General features: G+C 36.4%; 1 protein-coding gene across 1 annotated transcript in view; it reads right to left on the bottom strand.

Annotated features, from left to right (window-relative positions):
• LOC135083239 (homer protein homolog 2) overlaps positions 1-3,661 on the bottom strand; it is a 47,504-nt gene extending 43,843 nt beyond the window's left edge. The window contains exons 1-2 of the mRNA XM_063977978.1: positions 3,287-3,661; positions 2,825-2,987 (exon numbers count right to left, since the gene is read on the bottom strand). Coding sequence (XP_063834048.1) covers positions 2,825-2,847 — 23 coding nt within the window. The 5' untranslated portion in view covers positions 2,848-2,987; positions 3,287-3,661. The remainder of the gene's footprint in view (positions 1-2,824; positions 2,988-3,286) is intronic.
• Positions 3,662-20,347: the final 16,686 nt, after the last annotated feature.

Here is a 20,347-nt window from a genome sequence, read left to right as displayed (position 1 = left end):
TAGAACTTTTGTATAGTTGTTTCCGCATTAAGAAAGTTACGGATATCGGAATCAGTCATCCGATTTCTTTAGTTACTTTTCTATGTATGTAGTTTGATAAAGCATAATATGCTTTGACAACACAACAGATTATTCGTTTTTGTAGCTAAGTCGCACCTATTAAATTAGAGTCACAGAACATGCCTCAGTACATAGTAGATTGGTTAGGTTATGAACCGCCCTACGCCACAGCTATGAATCGGGAAAATACGTCGCTACAGTCACAACACATCGCAGACGCTGTATGACACAGGTTTCACTAAGGCCCAGAACATACGGTGAAACGCAACTGCAACGAAACTGCAACTGCTAGTTACTTTTGAGTTGCATCTAAGTTTCTGCCATAGCGTCCGTTGAGAGAGTGGTCTCTCAACGGACGCTATGGCAGAAATGGCGTCATGTGTGGACATGACGCGACCAGTTTGAAACTTTCAACTCAAAAATAACTAGCAGTTGCAGTTTCGTTGCAGTAGCGTTTCACCGTCTGATTTGGGCCTAAATTGCACATGTATTTCATGTGTCCAACACTTGGACGATTTATTCGACTGTATTCATCCAAGGTCCAACATTTTTAATTAAAATCAATTTGCTAATATAGCTACTAATTTACTAAATTGTGGGTCAGATCAGAGACAATCAATCATAAAATACACCCATTTTATTTTAATGTCATAGTTAATTTGTATTTAGGAATTTCATCTACTGTTAAAAACTAAGGGAATCTATCTCTTTATCTGCCAAACACCTCGCATAGATCGCGAAAAATATGTACCAAATAGGTAGCTCATTTAGATCGCGACAAATATTAATAGTTGAAAGATAAATGATCGATCGTTATTGGGTAGTTATCGATTGAATGATATTCATTATGGAATTGAAACGATATGAAAAATAATTTACACATTGGACAAATTTCGTGCAGCTTATGGACCAACTATACCAAAAAGGCCTACAGTGCTCTGCGTGTCCAATACAATAACGCCTTCAGGGCGCTGTTGCGGCTGCCGCGGTTTTGTAGTGCGTCTGCGATGTTTGCGTTGGCGGGCGTTGATAGCTTTGAAGCTATAATGCGCAAAAAGTGCGCATCATTACTGCACAGAGTGCGCGGCAGCTGCCACAGCGTACTGAAGGAGATAGCCGATAGTGGGGATTGTCCACTGATCGGCCACATGCTCAGCAGGACAAAGTCTGTTTTAGAAATAAGATACTATAGTCTATCCAATATAGCTTGATTAGAATGACAGCTATCAAACGAATGTGACTAGTGCTGTTACGTATGTATGTATGTTTCGTACGGTTCACATAGGTGTATCGATAAGTTTTCGAAAAAATTATATAAAAAAATGCACCCAATTTTTCTTCATATCTTTATTCATAAAAATGACAATTATAATTTAAATTTAAAGACAGTAAAATTTAAAATTCATGTCAAGGGTGTACAACCTAAGTCGTAGTCATTATCATCAATGTTCTTCAGTGATTTTTTCCTCTCGCTAGAGGGCGGTGGGCATCTCTTCTAGAGCAACGGTGCTATGAATACCCAAAAAAATACCGGTGATTGATTTCCAATGTTTGATTATTTAAGAATGAAATGTTTTTTGGTTTTTAATAGTGAACATTTAGAAAAACGTATAACTTGACTTAAATATGTTAAAAAATTAGTTAGAAAAAAAATTAGTTCAATATGTTAAAAAATTTGTTTTAATTTAATATGACATTTGTCGATATGTCCCATCACTAACATTTTTGTAACTCGAGATAACCTTGTAGAGACGTCATTAATACTCTAGCTTGATTTTTATAATTTCGAATTACTACTTATTGGTGTAATTTAACGCTGCATTTACACGAAATTAACATTTTTATTGGAAGCACTGTCGTCGAAAATATTGTTTGTAGGTCAGACGTGAATTATTTCTTGTCCGACAATATTTAGCTCTCATTGATCGCTACTACAAAGTTATGTCGTTACTTTTGATGGCAGCTGTCATTCTAATCAAGCTATATTGGATAGACTATAACATAGCCTAAGTTTTTACTAACATTATGGATCCCTGTTATCTGAAATAAATGCTTTTTTATTTATTTATTTTATTTTTTAAATTCAATTTTATACTTCCTAAGTTTGAGGGCCAGTGCCCTCCTCAGTAAGAGCTCCCTCCATAAGCTACAGTAATTTATTTGCATCCTGACTATGTTTGCTCACCACAGGAAGGATGTTGTTATAGTTAATTTTATAGCACCATTCTATTAGCTAGTCTAACAAACATTATTATGAGAGTATGTTTAGGGAAAACTAGAGACAAAACATACCTATACACATTTTACATTAGAAGTAGGTATGCTTCATGCCATACACTTAAACTAATCAAGCTAAAAATAAGCATCTTATAGTGTTGTAAGAAGTGTTATTTTACAACTGATCATGATGAACTCATGAATAAAATTGACATTTTAACATTATTTCCCATACAGAAACTGTCAATAGGCCAATTTCTTTCGTTAAAATTATTCAATGATTGAAAAATCAATCCTAAAAAGTATATTTAGATACGTCATTAAGTGCACATTTTTGTTTTAAGTAGTCTCACTTCTCACAAGGAAATCCTTTATCAAGATATATTCTCAAATAATACTTTGTACAATTTACATAATTCATAAAACAAACAGATGCTAGTCATGTCCAAATGGCATTGTAATTCAATTGATCGCTGAGATCATTCGAACCAATAGGATTACATTACATCGAGAAACCACAATGTGCCGCAATGAACAGTACACTTACATGTTTTCCACATTCTCTTGCATTTTCACTTCGTTTTGAAACGCACAACAAAATCAGAATGTGGTCAATAAAATTCTATCGCCATCTAGAAGGGTGATATTGGGATTTGAATGGCTTGTATTTTTGACAAATATGTATGTTATAAGAATAACGGAATGCAAAACTTATCAAAAGATGTTAAAGATAAGAAATCTTGACAGAAAAAACTGATGATGATGAGATAAACCAGAAGAATGTTACGAAATATTGCTTGTAGCAAGATAAAACTGACTTTAAGTATCCTTTCCTATCTCTTGCTCGATGATAAAAGATTTGTAAAATTGATAGTAATATGGGATAGGAAGAATTATAGGATTTGGGTCTCTAAGACATAAATAAATTACTGAATAACAAACAATAATTGCAGATCTCAGCTACACATTTCAACAAGTACTAAGCAACCTGTACACTGTTTTATCTCACCAACACAATATTAACTGGGCAAGTAAACTATAAACAAGCCAGTCGAACCACGGGCGTGTACTAGCGTTCGCCGCGAAAAAATAAACACGCAAAATTATTCCTTATGGCCAGGTACTGAGTAGAAAACGTGCGCGAAATTCCAACGCTACTGATTCATGTAACCACCTAAGTTACCGATTCACGCGCTGGAATACCTCGCAAAACTACGGAGCTGGCGCTCAAGCGTAAAAGTACTGCTATTATAAATAGCAACCACGACCCGACGACCTTAACGTGTAAAGGTAAAAGCACTCAATCGTATGCAATCGATGTGCAGACAACCGATTAGGCGTAAATGCAGTAACACTAACGTGAGCACCACGAATCGAAAGGAAATTAATAGTTATTGATTGCGAACATAGACATGCAGCGCCGAAAATTATTTGCGCAAGCTGTCTATTGCAATTCCTGGAAAGGAAACCAGAAATATCCCTTCGCATTGGTAAAATGCATCCCCTCCCTAAAAATAACAAGAACTACGTGAAACACGATTTCATCCATTTCGCGAGGGGGTTAGTGTGTGAAAACCGTTTGGACCGATAAATAGAAATATTGTTAAACGAACTTACCCCATGTTTTCTTTTCCTGCTGTCATTTAAACACGATATTTTATAAATTATTCTACTTCATAATTTCCAATTTTTCACTCACGAACTGTCAGATGCGGCGGGTGTACCATAAACTGAAGAGTGATTTAAAAAGTTGCCAGTAGAATCAAAAATTAAAAGACAGAATCACATTACGATTTTTTAAACCATTATTATAAACAATTAGAATAACAAATTAACAAAGGCTTCATTTAAAAATCATAAATAGCTGTAAAAGTGTTATATTATTCAAGTTTTTATTTTTCTATGCTTTAGTTTATAGTACACACGAATGTAGTGCCATCTCTTGTTGAAGTTTGAAATTAATTAGTTTATCAGCCTGTCAGCTTTGCTAGATTCATAATATTTCTATTCCCCGATAGGTGGCACTGCCAGTTTCATCCAAGTCTCATAAAATTCAAAACCAAGCTCTCCTTATTTTATACGTCACTTAAAATTATATTAAATAATATTGTTTAATATGAATTCTGCGACTTATGATACTCAAACCGACGTTATTACTGAAATGATAGGACTCATAACAGGCATTTTTTAATGTAACGGAAAATGATCACTAACATTTCTAACAATCTTTGAAGTTGTTCAGGCAATTAGAAATAAAGTGAAAAAATCATGTTGTAAATCTTTGTTCATAAATATTTTTATGAACAAAGATTATAACTAGGCACTTAACTACTTAACTAACGAATAATTTTAATATGAAATTCTTGAAAAGTGATTTGGAATCCAAGCGCATCATTTTATTATTTAAAGTGATAGTTGTGTATGTATATGTATCTTAAATATTATATCAATTAAAAATTTAACTTCAATTTTAACTTCTACCCTTCTACCTCTACCTTCGCACACACAGCTTTCTGCATAACCCAGGGGTCGACTGGCTGAGAATGCTTAAATAGCATTAAGTCCACCTTTTGTACTATTTTATTGTGCAATAAAGTTTTATAATAATAATAATAGTTTATTATGACGATTTGTAAGAACTATTTATTAGTCCAAATAAATAAAGAAATTTTGACTTTGACTTTGACTTTACTTTTTCAAAAACTTAGCTATCTACCTACTCGTAGATCTGTAGGTATATTTTTAAGGCCAAATAATTTGACTTTATAGTCTAATTAATAACACCTACTCTAAAATAACTACGCACTCGATATTTTAATTAATCGTCAAACTTGTTGCATCAATCTTTTAGAACATTTTCTTACATATTCCGCTTAACAACAACTGCCTCAACTAACTATCCGTTTCTTTTATTTCTTCAAAATTGCAGCATTACCTAGTGCTGTATAATTATTCTCCATCTTCCAGCTCGATCTTAGATCTATTGTCTTTACCGTGGTCGTTTTATCTTCGAACTAGTTCACGATTGTGTATCACGCAGTGAAAGTGCTGTTATGTAAAAATATATCGGTCCAGCGTGCAGCCGGCTTAAGGGGCAGATTTGTTTTGTAATTTTAATATTAAGTAAATTAAATAAAAGGCTTATGTCCCGAGACTTAGGCAATATTCGCGACATTTAATTTTGCAATCGCTTTACGGAGCGAAATGTCTACGTATAAAAAAAAATAATCAAAGAACTAATGTATTTTAATTAAAATCACAAAATTATGTTGCTGACTACATTTTAAGACCGCCAAAAAGTAACGCCTTTGCCTGCTTCTAGAAATGTCATTTTTATAAGCAAAAGTATACTTATGAATATGAAACTACCCTCACCCGAAATTCTGGCGCCCAACATGTAGTCGCGTAATTCTTCAGTGATGTGTAAAACGTTTTCTCTAGTTATTTTCTTATTAAAGTTATGAAAATATAATCAGTGAATAATATTCATTGTCATGTGTAACGTAATGATAATAATATATTAAGCAGTGAATAAATTATACTTGTGATCTTTTGTCGTGAGTGGTGTTCCTGTGGTTGCAGTGTACAATGTGAGTACAAATTATTTATTTATTACATTTGGAATTTAACTGTCTCATTATTAAAGCTTTTTTCGAATTCGACGTGTACCTAGTTGAATATTAGATATAGGCATATATGTGTCTTTTACAGTGTAGGTAACTAGGTATTGTGTCTTTGCCTTAAGTCAGTTGAAGTTGAGATCGATTCAGCGAACGGCAAAATTTCAACGGAAAAAATTTGGCTACTTGTTCCGTGCAAGCTGCGGTCACCGACCTGTGACGCAATGTGTGTTACCATTCCAATAATACTGTTTGTAAGTCGATGTAGATGTAGGAGTTCTGAAAAAAGTCTTTTCAAAATATTGTAAGCATACTGGCTGATTCTTCCATTGTTTCGAAGAAGTTAACCTACTTTTTACAGGATAAATATTATTTACTCCTATGGCTCTTTAACTCGGCGATATGCCGTTTTTTGCCGGTACTGTTTTTTGTAGAATCTCGTTTAGTAGATCTGTGTTAAACATCAACAGGAACGTCACGTTTGCAGTGTCCCGCAAAAAACAATCTGTTCCAATTTGGAATTCGAATTTCAACACACACTTGTGCTTGTGTTCACACATGCTCGGATCCCGCATTACTGGATCCCGCAAAACTGGATTATATTCCGTGGAAAGGGCCCTTAGTTACCAAATAGACATAAGTAACCATAATCATAAGTTTTTGATGGGATCTCATTTCTTTTTGTATTTTGTAGACAGCAGTTATGTATCTAGAAAACTGGACCGAAATTGAAAAATTTTACTCGACTTGGCAGTTGCACTACCGTGCCCCCAAATCTCATTTCTTTTTGTATTTTGTAGACAGCAGTTATGTATCTAGAAAACTTGACCGAAATTGAAAAATTTTATTCGACTTGGCGGTTGCACTACCGTGCCCCCAAATATTTTAGTTTTTCCTTGATTCATACACCAAACACTACTTATATTCCAAATTTGAAGCTTCTAGGTCTGCTAGAAGTGCCTTAGAATTTTGATGATCGGTGAGTCAGTGAGTCAGTGAGTCAGTGAGTGACAAAATTAAGTAACTTTGACCCGTTATAATTCCTAAACTACTGGTTCAAATTGAATGAAATTTTAAATATACCGTGTCTTTACAATGCCTGCATAGCTAATGAAAATTCAGCCTTCTAGTTTTATCCACAACGAAGTTACAGGCAGTCGAAAATGGCCTGAATTGCTTCGAGAAAAGGATGGTACGGCCGTGCCGCTTTTTTGCTCGACTTGGTGGGGGCACTGCCGTGCCCCCAGATAGTTCTGTAAACTACGAGATGTCACCATCGTACGACATCTCTTTCACTAGTTTTATTACTTGTAACAAACTCCAATGTCTGAACTTATACTTTAGTCACTTTCTTTTATTCATACCTTCTTAAATTACAGTAAGTAAAGCATATTAAGCTGTTCGACTACCAATGTACCATTTTGTGTGTTTATTATGCATCTAGGTAAAATGTAGTTTAACAATACTTATTACGAAAACCCACACATGAAACTAGTTACACAATATGTCTTATAGACTAAGAGCTGGTGAACGCCAGACCTACGTCATTTTATAAAAGCTGAAAGTTTGTCAGCGTATGGTCCCAATATAGGATATAATGTTGGTGAATTATGAAGTTTGGGTCGTGGTGGCTTTGGGAGCTACCCTAAAAAAACTGTCTGGCAAGGAGTTGGAACTGTCAAAACCGTCTGGCTGTTGGGGAAAATACTTCTAATTATTGCCCAAATATTATACATAAAAATCAGATTTTATAGTATAACGTAAGTCTAACTTTTACGGTGGCTTTTTCTGTATATTCAATAGACTGTAATTCTACTTACGTTATACCATTAAATCTGATTTTTATGTATAATATTTGGACAATAATTAGAAGTATTATCCCCAACAGCCAGACAGTTTTGACAGTTCCAACTCCTTGAAATACAGTTTTTTTTAGGGTAGCTCCCAAAGCCACCACGACCCAAACTTCATAATTCACCAACATTATATCCTATATTGGGAGCATACGCTGACAAACTTTCAGCTTTTATAAAATGACGTAGGTCTGGCGTTCACTAGCTCTTAGTCTATTAGAATAATCTAGTGTACGAGTAGAACCACAGTTCAATACTCTAGAACTAGATTAGTCAATTACGGCATTTGTCCCCACCAGGGAAACCCCCACTGGCCACTAATCTGCTTAGATATTTTATACTCGTTCTAATGTGGAGCTCAGGCAAATTCCAGGTGAAAATTCCAGAAGATGGATTAATTTAATAACGTTAGACCAATTTGAATATCTACTTTGTTTTTTCAATTTATTAGTACACTTATACTTTTGGCATAAATTGCTTATTTTCTTCAATTTATGTACCTACCTATTGGTATGACTGACCAGACCAGTCCTGTAAGATGATATACCTACTCGTAGGTAATTTGTGTTTTTGAAAATTAGGATGAGCGAGAGTATAGAGCGAGTTTAGAGAGGACTAATGTACTTCGACATCATAAAGGTAGCAGGAAAGCGCTGGACGCAGGCCGCTACCAACCGGGCAGCATGGAAAGCATTGGGGGAGGCCTATGTTCAGCAGTGGAAGTCCTATGGCTGAGATGATGATGATGACATGATGAACTTAGAGTTAAAACTAATACAAAAGACAATTTTTTATGGTTTTTCTTTAAAGAAACGTGACTTTCTTGTAAATAAAACCCCAAACCACAGTTCTAAGCTAAGCCCTTCCATCACAGAGCAAGGTTTGGGGACAATGGACCTAGGTCAGGCTTTTCGTCATGATCGTCTTATGTTATATGACTAACATCTAAATCCTTGTTCGGTCGATGGCTGTACGCCATCAATATTAAATTCTAGAAATGATCCACCATTATCCTCGTCCAAACGTCTCCACTTCCTGTTGACAATACATGTCTTCATGGAGGCCTTTGCAAATTCGGGTTTTCCTCAGAAAAGGCCTTGCTGGGCCTTTAATAATACATTTGATGGCATAAAGGTTAAGGTAAATACATTGTTGATAATTACTGATAGCATCTTGAATGGCATGTCTAGTCAAAAACTATTAAAGCGTGTCCATATAAGTCGGTAAGTGTAGGACTCAGTAAAAGACTTTAACAACAATAATGACGGCACGCATAATAGATTTAGTAAAGGGTGCAGTAAAAAACATAAAACAACTAACTTTCCGCCCGCGGCTTCGCCCGCGTGGAATTTTGTCTGTCACAGAAAACTTTGTCGCGCGCGTCCCTGTTTCAAAAACCGGGATAAAAACTATCTCTATGCCAAATTTCATCAAAATCGGTTCAGTGGTTTAGGCGTGAAAGCGAGACAGACAGACAGACCGACAGACAAACAAACAGACAGACAGACAGAGTTACTTTCGCATTTATAATATTAGTATAGATAATGACTGTCAGCTAATAGTTTTAGTAGCCCATCTGCCAGAACTGGAAAGAAAAAGCTTAAAATAGCAAAAAACTGACACAAAGCATGTTATGTTACCTACAGGTTTTCACATAACCAGTGGAAACGTAAGTACTTCATAAGTACTTTTCGTATTATTATACTAAAGTATATTAGTGAAAATAATATGTGTGATGCGTGTGAAACGAACATTATAAAGTCATACAATTACACGCATGGCGAGGACGATAACTCCGCAATCTGGCTAGACAAACACATTATGGAAAAAAACTGGAAAATTAACTTCTTCTTCTTTTCGTGTCGACAACAAACCTACACAGTGTCAGCCCAAAACTCCGCCACAAGAGTGGCGTTGTCAGTAGCACTCATCAAATCCCCCTGAGTGCAGTTGCTTGGACACTCAGGGCATGACATCAGGTGCCTCATCGACTGGGGAACAAAACCGCACCTGCACTCCATGTTTAAGCCATCCAAGAATCCCCACCTGGCCAGATTGTCCTTACTACGGCCAACCTGCGTCCGAAGTCTATTTAAAGACTTCCAGGTAAGCCAGGGGAGCTCATGTCCAGGTGGAGGACTCTCAGACATAGGGACAAAAGGGCAGGGGAGATCAGCTCTCTCGCGCCATAACCTGCATCTCTCTTTTGACCGATCGTCATGAAGGGGAGCGAGAAGAAAATTAACTAAAGTAGGTATTCTAGCTACAGTTTTCTTTTATTAATAAGTAATAGTATCTAACTATTGAACTAATACAATTACTATTATGAATTCGAAATTAGTTTGCACACTCCTAGTTTGTCTTAGAGGTAAACTGCTGAACTTATTTCTTTTAATTTTTATTGGTAGAGATGCAGGTTTGTCCTGAAATATCATCATTGTAATAAAAGAACGTCTATAGCCCATTTCTCGTTCCAATACAAGTCCGTTTGACTCTACGACTCTACTATTGAACTGATCAAGTTACTAGTCGCGACTAGGTACTCCAACCTCTTATTCCCAGCGCTACAACTCCTGCGTAACACAGCTTGACCGCCAAGATGTAAATCCCAACCAATGAAGTCTTGATCGAGCCCGTTGCAATGGCCATTACTTAGCCTTAAACTAAGGATTTCAGATTTTCTTTTCTACGCAGAATGCTGGATGAAGTAGTTAGTCCCTCCCCAGTCAGGATATTTAGTAAAAAGAAAACATAAAGCTCACTTCGTGCTCCAATACACATACCTTATTGCCACTATTGACACTGATCGCACCAGGAAGCGTGCACTTCCCCTCATTTCGCATGCAGCCTCGCCGCGGCCGTGACCGCGCTCGGTATTCCACTATATTCTACGCACAGACAGACAGTTTATTACGGTTTTGTTGCAAAATAGAACCTATTATGGCTGTTTAAGATGCTACAGTATTTAACTTGTGTTGGCGACTGTACATCTGTATAAATCACCGGTTTGGAGTATGCCTATAAGCAAATAAAATTCCAATAAGCAAGTAATGGGTGAAGCATCTGCAAATAAATCACTCCACTCCACGATTGACATTGAATTTGTTGCTAATGAAAAAAACTTAATGATAAATTAAAGTATTTTGTTAAATTGTATAATTTCTATCAAACTTGTTGAAGAGTGCAGAGGTATCTTTACCTACTTATCGCGTTTTATTTCTATCACAAATAACATAACTTTCTATAATAAATTGTCATCTATACGTTTCTATATTATATTCACGCGTAAAAAATCGCGAGCTAGTGAAAGTATATTTAGGTATGCATATTTCCTTAAAAAATAGGTTTAGATTTCGTTAGAAATGTAAAGCTGTATGTGCTTTCACATGAACTGCAAAGAACTGTAGGTTCAATATTCTCGCTCGTAGTAATATAAATAAAATCATAGTAAACAATACTCCAACAGCACAATACTGATTGCTTCAACGAACTCGTGATCCGCGAACAATCGGCACTCACTCATACTCAAACATTTCCTTACATAACGCACATTTAAATGAGTTATTATCGTTTCATGCTTATGTAACATTGTGTCTCATTTTATCTTTCATTGTGGCAATGTGGCCAGGGCTTGGAGAAAAAGAAGTATTCGATTTATTTTTGTGACATTAGCAGATGCTTGCAAACGCTTCTGTAGTAGTACTAGGACGATGATAGGTATTGCTGACAAGTTCATGAAAAAATAGACGTTGTGGTGCTATCAGAGTAGAAAAGGACCACCAAACATGGATTCTGTAAGAGACGATTAAATGATAGGTAATGTGCAAATTGCAAACAAGCATCAACAAGTCATATCTGGCCAGCAAGGGTACTGTAGGCAAAATGCTCTACTAATTGTTTCGGATTAAGTAATAATCAGGTGATCCATCTGCTCGTTTGCCTGCTGTCACATAAAAAAAATTGATGATGATTATGTTCCTGAAGTAGAGCCTGAAATCAAAATGGTCATTATTAAAAACTCTCAACAAATAATTTCGTCATTTGCGAGAAAACGAGAAAGACAAGACAATATTTCAACATAATTTAATGAGACTGATAAAATATTATTATTTATTAGTTTCTTTTAGCCAGTTGGTACTTTTATTCTGAACAATTTATCTAAGAAACTTTTGGGTGTCTGAAAAAAAATTGTCCTGCTTCAGAGATCCGTGGTGGTTGACTATCAAACATGTCAAACGTGTTCACAGACCACAGGGTCATTAAATCTGACGTCAGTTGTTGTTACACTATTCAGTAATGATCGCAAAAAGTGTTGCCGGAAAATTTGTTAATACCGAAAAATCCCACTGATTATTATCTACTACAATGTCTACAATGCGTAAAACCATTATATGTTAGCTAGTTTTTGTTTTTATGATGCCAAATTTTTCCTCAAATAAAAATAAACTTGCGCACATGCACTTAGGTAAGTCTCGCTATAATCCCAATTTTCGGCTATAACTTTTCACTGCCTTTTCCTGAACTCGTATGTTCTCCTGATTCGTTGCGGGTCAAATGACAGTTTAACTTTCTCCCGGGACAAACTTGACCTTCACTGGTTAGGTTTTTTATTGGCGGTCAAGCTGTAGATCCTGGCTACATAGGAGTTGCAAGTGTTGCAACGGTGGGAATGAGATGTGGGAATAGTCTGCCTTTTCCTGAACAGCGCATCACTTGTGGCTTTGCACAATGGTGGACATTTTCTGGGTAATAGGGTTGATTCCCTAGTGACTCACAAAAATAGGTCATAGAGTGACTAATTACCTGTACGTCTATTATGGCTATAAGATCTGACACCAGGGCTGTAATTTACAGGGTGAAATTGAAATAGTTGGTATCCTTTTAAAATACGACTCTACTCATTAGTACATTCCCCCCCAAATATGAGTCAAATATATCATGAGAGAGTCTTATCTTAAAATGATGCCAATGACAAAAATTTTACCCTGTAGATGTAAATTCCATAGTTCACTTTAACCTCCTTTCACAACCCTGGATAGAAGATGAAGGTAAGAAGGCAATCTTACATTTACCAGAATTGGTTACCCTATTAAAGAAACGTTGTTACGGCGGTTTAGTAAACCACTGTTTCCCACGACTATACCTACATAATCCGGCATATTGTAAACACGGTAACCTTGATACATATGATATTAATATTCGGGCGCTCCTCTGCCCAGTCCGGTTTATAGGAGGAAATATAAGGGCTTTAGGGCACGTGCACACAATCTTATATGATTAACTAGCGGCCGCCCGCGAATTCGTATGCATGGATCCCGTTTTACCCCCTTAGGGGTGAAGTTTCGTAAAATACTTTCTTAGCGGATGCCTACGTCATAATATCTACCTGCATGCCAAATTTCAGCCCGATCCACTCATTGGTTTGGGCTGTGCGTTGATAGATCACTATATCAGTCAGTTAGTCAGTCACCTTATAAGTTTTATAAATATGTATGTATAGATTGTAGAAATCTAAAGCTAGACCTTTGTTTGGGTGCGTGACAGTTTATATAAGTTTATATGATATAAATTCATTTCAATAACGTTCATATTGTATAATAAACGTATGTTATAATAACACTTGATATAATTTTTTAACATATAATGTTTACTTCATATAATAAATCATTTCTAATAATATCATTTCAGATACCAATCACAACGCATAAAGACATTTGATATAAACCTTACTTAATCTAAGACTCATTTGATGTAATTTTGTTTAATATAAATATTATTTCACATAACCATTACTTGTAATAAATATTATTTGTTATACTCTTTAATTGATATAATTTCTGATAGATATAACTTTAAGTATGTTCTTTTTAAGCTTGACTTATAAATGACTTTAGTGACAAAAACGAATCGCCGTAAAACCGACTCCACGTAGTCTTGTCTGCCCTACCCCTAGAGTGTAATTTAGAAGCGCGTAGGCACGGAGGGGCGAGGCGGCCCGCGGGCTGAGGAGCAGGTGGCTGGAAGCGAGGCGCCGCGGCTGAGGCTGGCCGGCGAAGCCGGCCAGCAAGCCGAAGACGCGGTGTCGAGCGAAAGCCATCTGCGACGATTAGCACGCGAGGGACCGCCAGAGCCCCGCAGTGCCGGAGCCGTGACAGAAGTCTCAAGTTTTTAGTCAAATTTGCATGCTGCATGCCTGCATGCCTGCTTGCTTGCTTGCTTGCCTGCTTGCTTGCTTGCTTGCTTGCCTGCTTGCTTGCTTGTTTGCCTGCTTGCTTGCCTGCTTGCTAGCTTGCTTGCCTGCTTGCTTGCCTACATGCTAGCTTGCTTGCTAGCTTGCTTGCTTGCTCGCTTGCTTGCTTGCTTGCTGCATGCAATGCTTATTATAACAAATGAACTTTATATAAAATTATTATTGTTATATGATTTAAGTTTTATAGGAAAAGAATTTTATCTCATTTGATTGTTCGACATTTTATTTTTATATGATTTGAATGTTATTTGTTTTAAATAGTATACATTGTAAGTTTTATAGAAAATATTCATTATATCAAACCATTTTATATCAGTTAATAGTTATTTGTCTTAAAATTATTCGTTTTAAAATTATATTATTCGTTTATTATAGTAAATAATTATTATATTAAACGATTTTATATAATTTGATGTTATATCCTCTAAGTATTATATGATATGTAGTTATATCATACATTACACACCCCCTTTGTTTACTTTTGACCAACCAAGATCTGCTCTGCTCTACTTTGTACCAACTACTTCATTTCTTTTCTAATAGCGTAGACAGATAGACTCTACAATAAAAAGCACAACATAACTTTAACATAAGATGGATCATGGAACCTTTATCATAAAGGTAGCAGGAAGGCGCGGGACGCAGGCCGCTACCAACCGGGCAACATGGAAAGCATTGGGGGAGGCCTATGTTCAGCAGTGGACGTCCTGTGGCTGAAATGATGATGATGATGATGAAGATGGAACCGATCACCGAAACGAAACCAAATTTTGCGAAAAATCTTGGATAGAGCAGGGCGTTGTAAACTATATTATGCAAAATATGTATTGAAACTTGGAACATAATATCAATTAGTGATAGAGTTAATAATTTAAATTGTAAACGTTTTATAAATAAACGTTTTCTTATTGTATACCAACCTTAAGATACTGCGCGATCTAAGGACGACATAAGGCAAATAGTTCACGTTTGCGAGCATAGCGGAAGTTTCCGCGGACCTTGTTGAGTATTTATTGATATGTACAAAACAATACTTTTTACGTAAAATGCTCTTCTATCTAGTATCTTTTAAATATGAGGACATAAAAATATTATTCGGGGGGCAGGGTCGTCTATTTTTCGGCGTTTGGACGCTTTTCATGAAAAACTTTCAAAAGATGGGATAGACACTTACTTCTTCAAAAGAAAACTCATTCAAATTCATTTATTTTGAAAGCTAAGCCTGCGTCTTCTTCTGTTGACTCGTCCCAACATTAGGTACTTTAACTCTACCTCTGTGCTGTTGCACATCTGAAAATATTACTAGTGGGCATTTCCAGTCTAATGTCAGATTTACACCACAGGCTTCTGAACTAGCTAAATCACACTAGGTACGACTAATCATACCAACCCTTACGAATCATTGGACTAGAGTTGATTCGACCGAAAATCAAACCCAGGATTTTTGGAACGTCCAACTCTCTAACCCCACCAGTTTGTTGTTTTCAATCATATCACGGAGGCGTTATACGTTGAAAATAACAAAAAAAAAACATTAATAAACAAATTGTGCTAATTTTATCTTCTCTCTTAACAGGAAACTCATTTACAATCTTAATTGACCGCAGTCCAAACGAAAGGCCTTTGTTACACTTATAACCGCGGCCAATTTTGATACACTTACATAGTTAAATAACTGATATTACAGCATCGATTATGTAAATCGATGATACGCTCCGGTACACAAGTGTACTCGATAACAGTGGTACATAGGTTCCTAAACTTTTTGGCAACGAGGTGGGGGACACGCGAAACCAATCATCTTCTTGTCGTGGTGACAACAAACCTATATACCTAGTTCGTTCGTTCGTTCGCCAACTGACGTCCACTGCTGGACAAAGACCTCCCCCAAGGCCAGAGTTGCCAGCATCCACATGCACGGAGTTTCCCTGGGTGATCGAATCAGAAATGGGGAGATCTGCAGGAGAACCAAAGTGACCGACATAGCTCGCAGAATTGCTAAAATCAAGTGGCAGTGGGCGGGGCACATAGCTCGCAGAGACGATAGCCGTTGGGACAGAAGAATTCTCGAGGGCTGGAAGATGGCGTGGGCAGGCCTCGTACTAGGTGGACCGACGATCTGGTAAAGGTCGCGGGAAGAAACCTGGACATGAGCTCCACCGGCTTACCTGGAAGTCTTTAAATAGACTTCGGACGTTCAGTCCTTAAGTTCACATTTAAAGACTTCCAGGTTCACAGTTGTCTTGATTTTATGAAAAAATTACTTTAATAATTAACTAATAAGTAAGCAATCATAAGCTGTATTAATTAATAGCTAAAATCTGTTCTTATATCGGTGTTTTTGCGATTCCAATACACGTTGATTTATAACATAAGAAATGCGAAATTGTTCTAATTTTCTCTGGTACTTTTTTTAATACTTTCTTTAGCACAATAATTGTATTTCGCCTTGGGGTCTCACACAATCATATTGAGAACCGATGTACTGAATAACGATTAGATGTTGCATGTGTTTCGGTAGTTATAAATTAATATCTCAGCTACCATTTGGTTAAGCATAAGCTGCAGCTTCTAATTTACTGCTAATTGCCTTCAATTATGGGGTAGCTTAATTGGTATGAATAATTAACTATACTTACCATATATTGTGCATGACGTATGATAAGGCTCTAGCCACACATAACAGTGATGAGCATTTAGTTTTATTTCACGGCGCTAGGCTAGTTCTAGCCACTCTACACTCTACCGAAAAACGCAGTGTGGGACGTCCACCCATAAGGTGGACTGACGACATTATAAAGGTAGCAAGAAGGCGCTGGATGCAGGCCGCTACCAACCGGGCTAGATGGAAATCATTGAGGGAGGCCTATGTTCAGCAGTGGACGTCCTGTGGCTGAAATGATGATGATGATGACTAGTTCTAGCCTAAGCAACCCACGCAGACGATGTGTTGTGATTGCGTCTTGCCATGTGTAATTTTGACTCGAGTGTTTAGGAGTAGAATAGAACCACCCCCACTCTTCCTATGGATATCTTGAAAGGCAATCATCATAGGCCCCCTGAATCTGTCTGGCCAGTGTGGGAAGTGTAGGCCAAATTCTTCATTTTCCTCTGGTAAATTAGAGGGCGAGCTTTTGCAGTATGGAGTAAATTGGACTGATGATGTGGTGATTATGGTGATGATTATACTCTATACATCCCAGCGATAAGGCCGCCTTGTACTTCTATAAACTAACCGCGGCGTCCTATAAAAATAAATAATCTTGACCTTTAATGAAATTAACTAACACCAAAACATAAATAAAACGATAAAGGGTTTTTTCGCGGAAAAATTGATTACTTAAACCTCAACCGTGTGACCTTAAGGGCCATTTTGACAGTTCCTCGTTTGATTGAGGAAGTCCAAGCAAATTGATGGGTCATTAGGAAGCGCCCAAAACTGGAACATGTAATTAACATTTGTAATATTCTGCCTTCGGCTCCGCCTACTCATAATTTACTATTTATGCGCAAAATAGTGTTGAAAAAGTTTTGACAAAAGCGAATAATATTCATATTATGTAGAGTGGGTAGTTTGAGCAGAGTTAATGGAGAAAGTTACTACTATGTCACAGGTAGTGACATAACATTTAATCATTCCAGTAGCATTTTAATAAAATTTTTTTAAGTAGGTAGTATACCTAACTATTCGGTAATATTTGGTTCTTATTTATATCGTAGAAAACGATTTATCAAAATAATAATATGATCACCTACCTAATGGCCTAACTCAGCGTGCGTTCTAGTGTTAATTAATCATTGTGTGTGATGACCTGTGACCCTTTAAAATTCAATGTTTTATTTGCATAGTATCGGTACATATAATGTACTTATATGAGGTCTTATTACAAAGCTACAATGCTCAAAATCCTCAGCATGCAAAATGTTATGAGACACATTCACTCTGAGCTTATTCTAAGCCACATTTTTTGGAAAACGAAAACACCTGAGAACTTACGAAGTAGCATAAATGCTAAATACTAGATCGGTATAATCGTTGGTAATCTCTCTGAGATGTCTGCATCTTTACCACCACTTAGACCTAAATATACATATAACCAGAGTACCTAAATATAATTTTAGATGTTTCTGACTAAACGCAACATTGAGCGAAGATGCAACCGCAGCCTTGGCAGATAATCGCGATTCGCGACCTCTGCACCAGATGATAGTAAAACCGGCTCGTTTGCTGAATGAGCTGCGGAATGTAGTTAGTAACTATGCGATGTGCAATAATATTAATACGAAAGATATAGAGTTAACCTGAAAATGAGACTGTGATAGTTTAAAACTGTAGGTGCCTAGGTACAGTTTAAAATCCCATCAAAAATATGACCATTAGTCATGGCTGCCTCCAGGCATTGCCTCAAAGACAAATCTTATGTAGAGCCAAACTTTTAACTAACCTCCCTAACTTCACAAACTCTACGCCTTAGTCAAAATAAGGTGGTTTGGCCGATTTTAGACTATATCATCAAATTAAAAAAATACAAGACACAGATATATGTTTTTTCTATTATGTGAGCCTAACCTTCCCCAAGAGACCCGGAATTGGTCGCCACAATTAATCAACAAAAGTCAAACAAAACATTATAATAATCATACATCTACATACATTTATTATGTGTGAAAATTAATAAGTTATAATGATAAACAGCGTGTTTATTACAAACAATAAATAACATTTAGCACCACATGCCCAAGGCCTCGTACGGTCTTCATTATTCTACTTATTTACGGAAGAGATCTTGTACACTCGGCCTCGGATATTGCTAGTGTCAACATTACAATAATAGTGCTTGATTGACGACTAGTTAGAAAAGGAAAACAGCTTACTATGTTGGTACTTATTAATTACTTCTACACAAGTATTACAGGAACTATGTACCTACCTATTCCTAATTTTGTATTTAAATTGATCGAATTTGTAATATGCCTACATGGAGTACTTACTTACTAGTATACTTACATGTATATTGATTGATATTGCAACCTGTTAAATTGTCTATTGATTTCTTTAGCAAATTAATAACACATCTAGACAGGCAGAAACTGCGTTTTGCCAAAAAAATTAATTGAATAAATAACGTTGCATAATCGAGTTATCGGTCTTCAGCGACACAAAAATAAACTGGATTTTCTTAAGTAACTCTATTCTAATTACCACTTTGTTAGCTAGTTCAACACATATACCGACAGATGGAAACACTCGGCCCGGTTTCCATACAAATTATTAAGCCACTAGAACTTCCGAATCTCAGTCGGATCTGGCTAAATGGAAACCGGCCCTTACTTATTCTTGAGACCGACTGTACTCGCAGATTTATCAGCTGACCGCTGATTATGTGAAAAACATGTTTTTAGTTTCCGATCTCATGGCATCCGCGTGACCACAGGTTTTGGGAAAAAATACTAAAACCCAAATTGCTGTTTTTGTTATTTTCGTATTTTAATTACTTATATCAATCCGATGGCGCAGTGGCGGTTAATTACCTTGAACGTAAAAATCCAAGTACCATTCCTAGATTAAATTAATAAAATATGTTTTTTGTGTTAAAAATTTACAAAATAATTGTTATATTGATCTAAAAATCTGTTGAAGTCCGTTGAACAAACTCATATACTCATATTAGTAGCTCAGTTAAAGGCGTAAATGTTTGCTTAGTTGGAAACTAGATAATTAGTGTGTTGACAGTTTGGGTAAGGGAAACCTTCGAAGGTAAGTAGGCCAAGTAGCTCTTTCCTAAAATAAAAGCTAACGTATTATACCTATTGTTACACAAACTTTATTAAGATAGTATGAGTAGTCCAATGAATCACTTGCGCGAGTCAACTCTGCACAGAGACATCTATTGACAGTTTTAAGAAGTAACATAATTAGAAACAATCACTCATCGATCGGAGGAATTGCTTTTACAATATTTCATATCCGAAAACATGACAATTAGTACGTTGTCCGTCTTATATTTATGTATGAAGTGTCTGTGCCCGCTTCAAACCAATTTGGAGTTAATTTAAACGTAAATAAGTTTAAGATTTATTTGATATTTATGTCCCAATTAAATTGTAAAAGTCCGTTAATTGCTGAAAGTAAATCGCTCATAATTGAAGAAATGCAATTAATTGGACATTGGAACAAAACATCGGAATTTTGTGTTTCTTGCGCGTTTCCATTTCTATTTTATATTGAAGTAATATAGCAGAATATAATTTAAGAAGTTTTACACAATGACTAAGATGACGAAAATGCGATCAACAGCTTGTTAAAACATTAAGGGTTGGGCCAAACCAACGCGATCACAGCGCGA

This window comes from Ostrinia nubilalis, chromosome 23, assembly GCF_963855985.1.
Source record: "Ostrinia nubilalis chromosome 23, ilOstNubi1.1, whole genome shotgun sequence".
NCBI lineage: Eukaryota > Metazoa > Arthropoda > Insecta > Lepidoptera > Crambidae > Ostrinia > Ostrinia nubilalis.
This window is presented reverse-complemented; position numbering and strand designations above follow the sequence as displayed.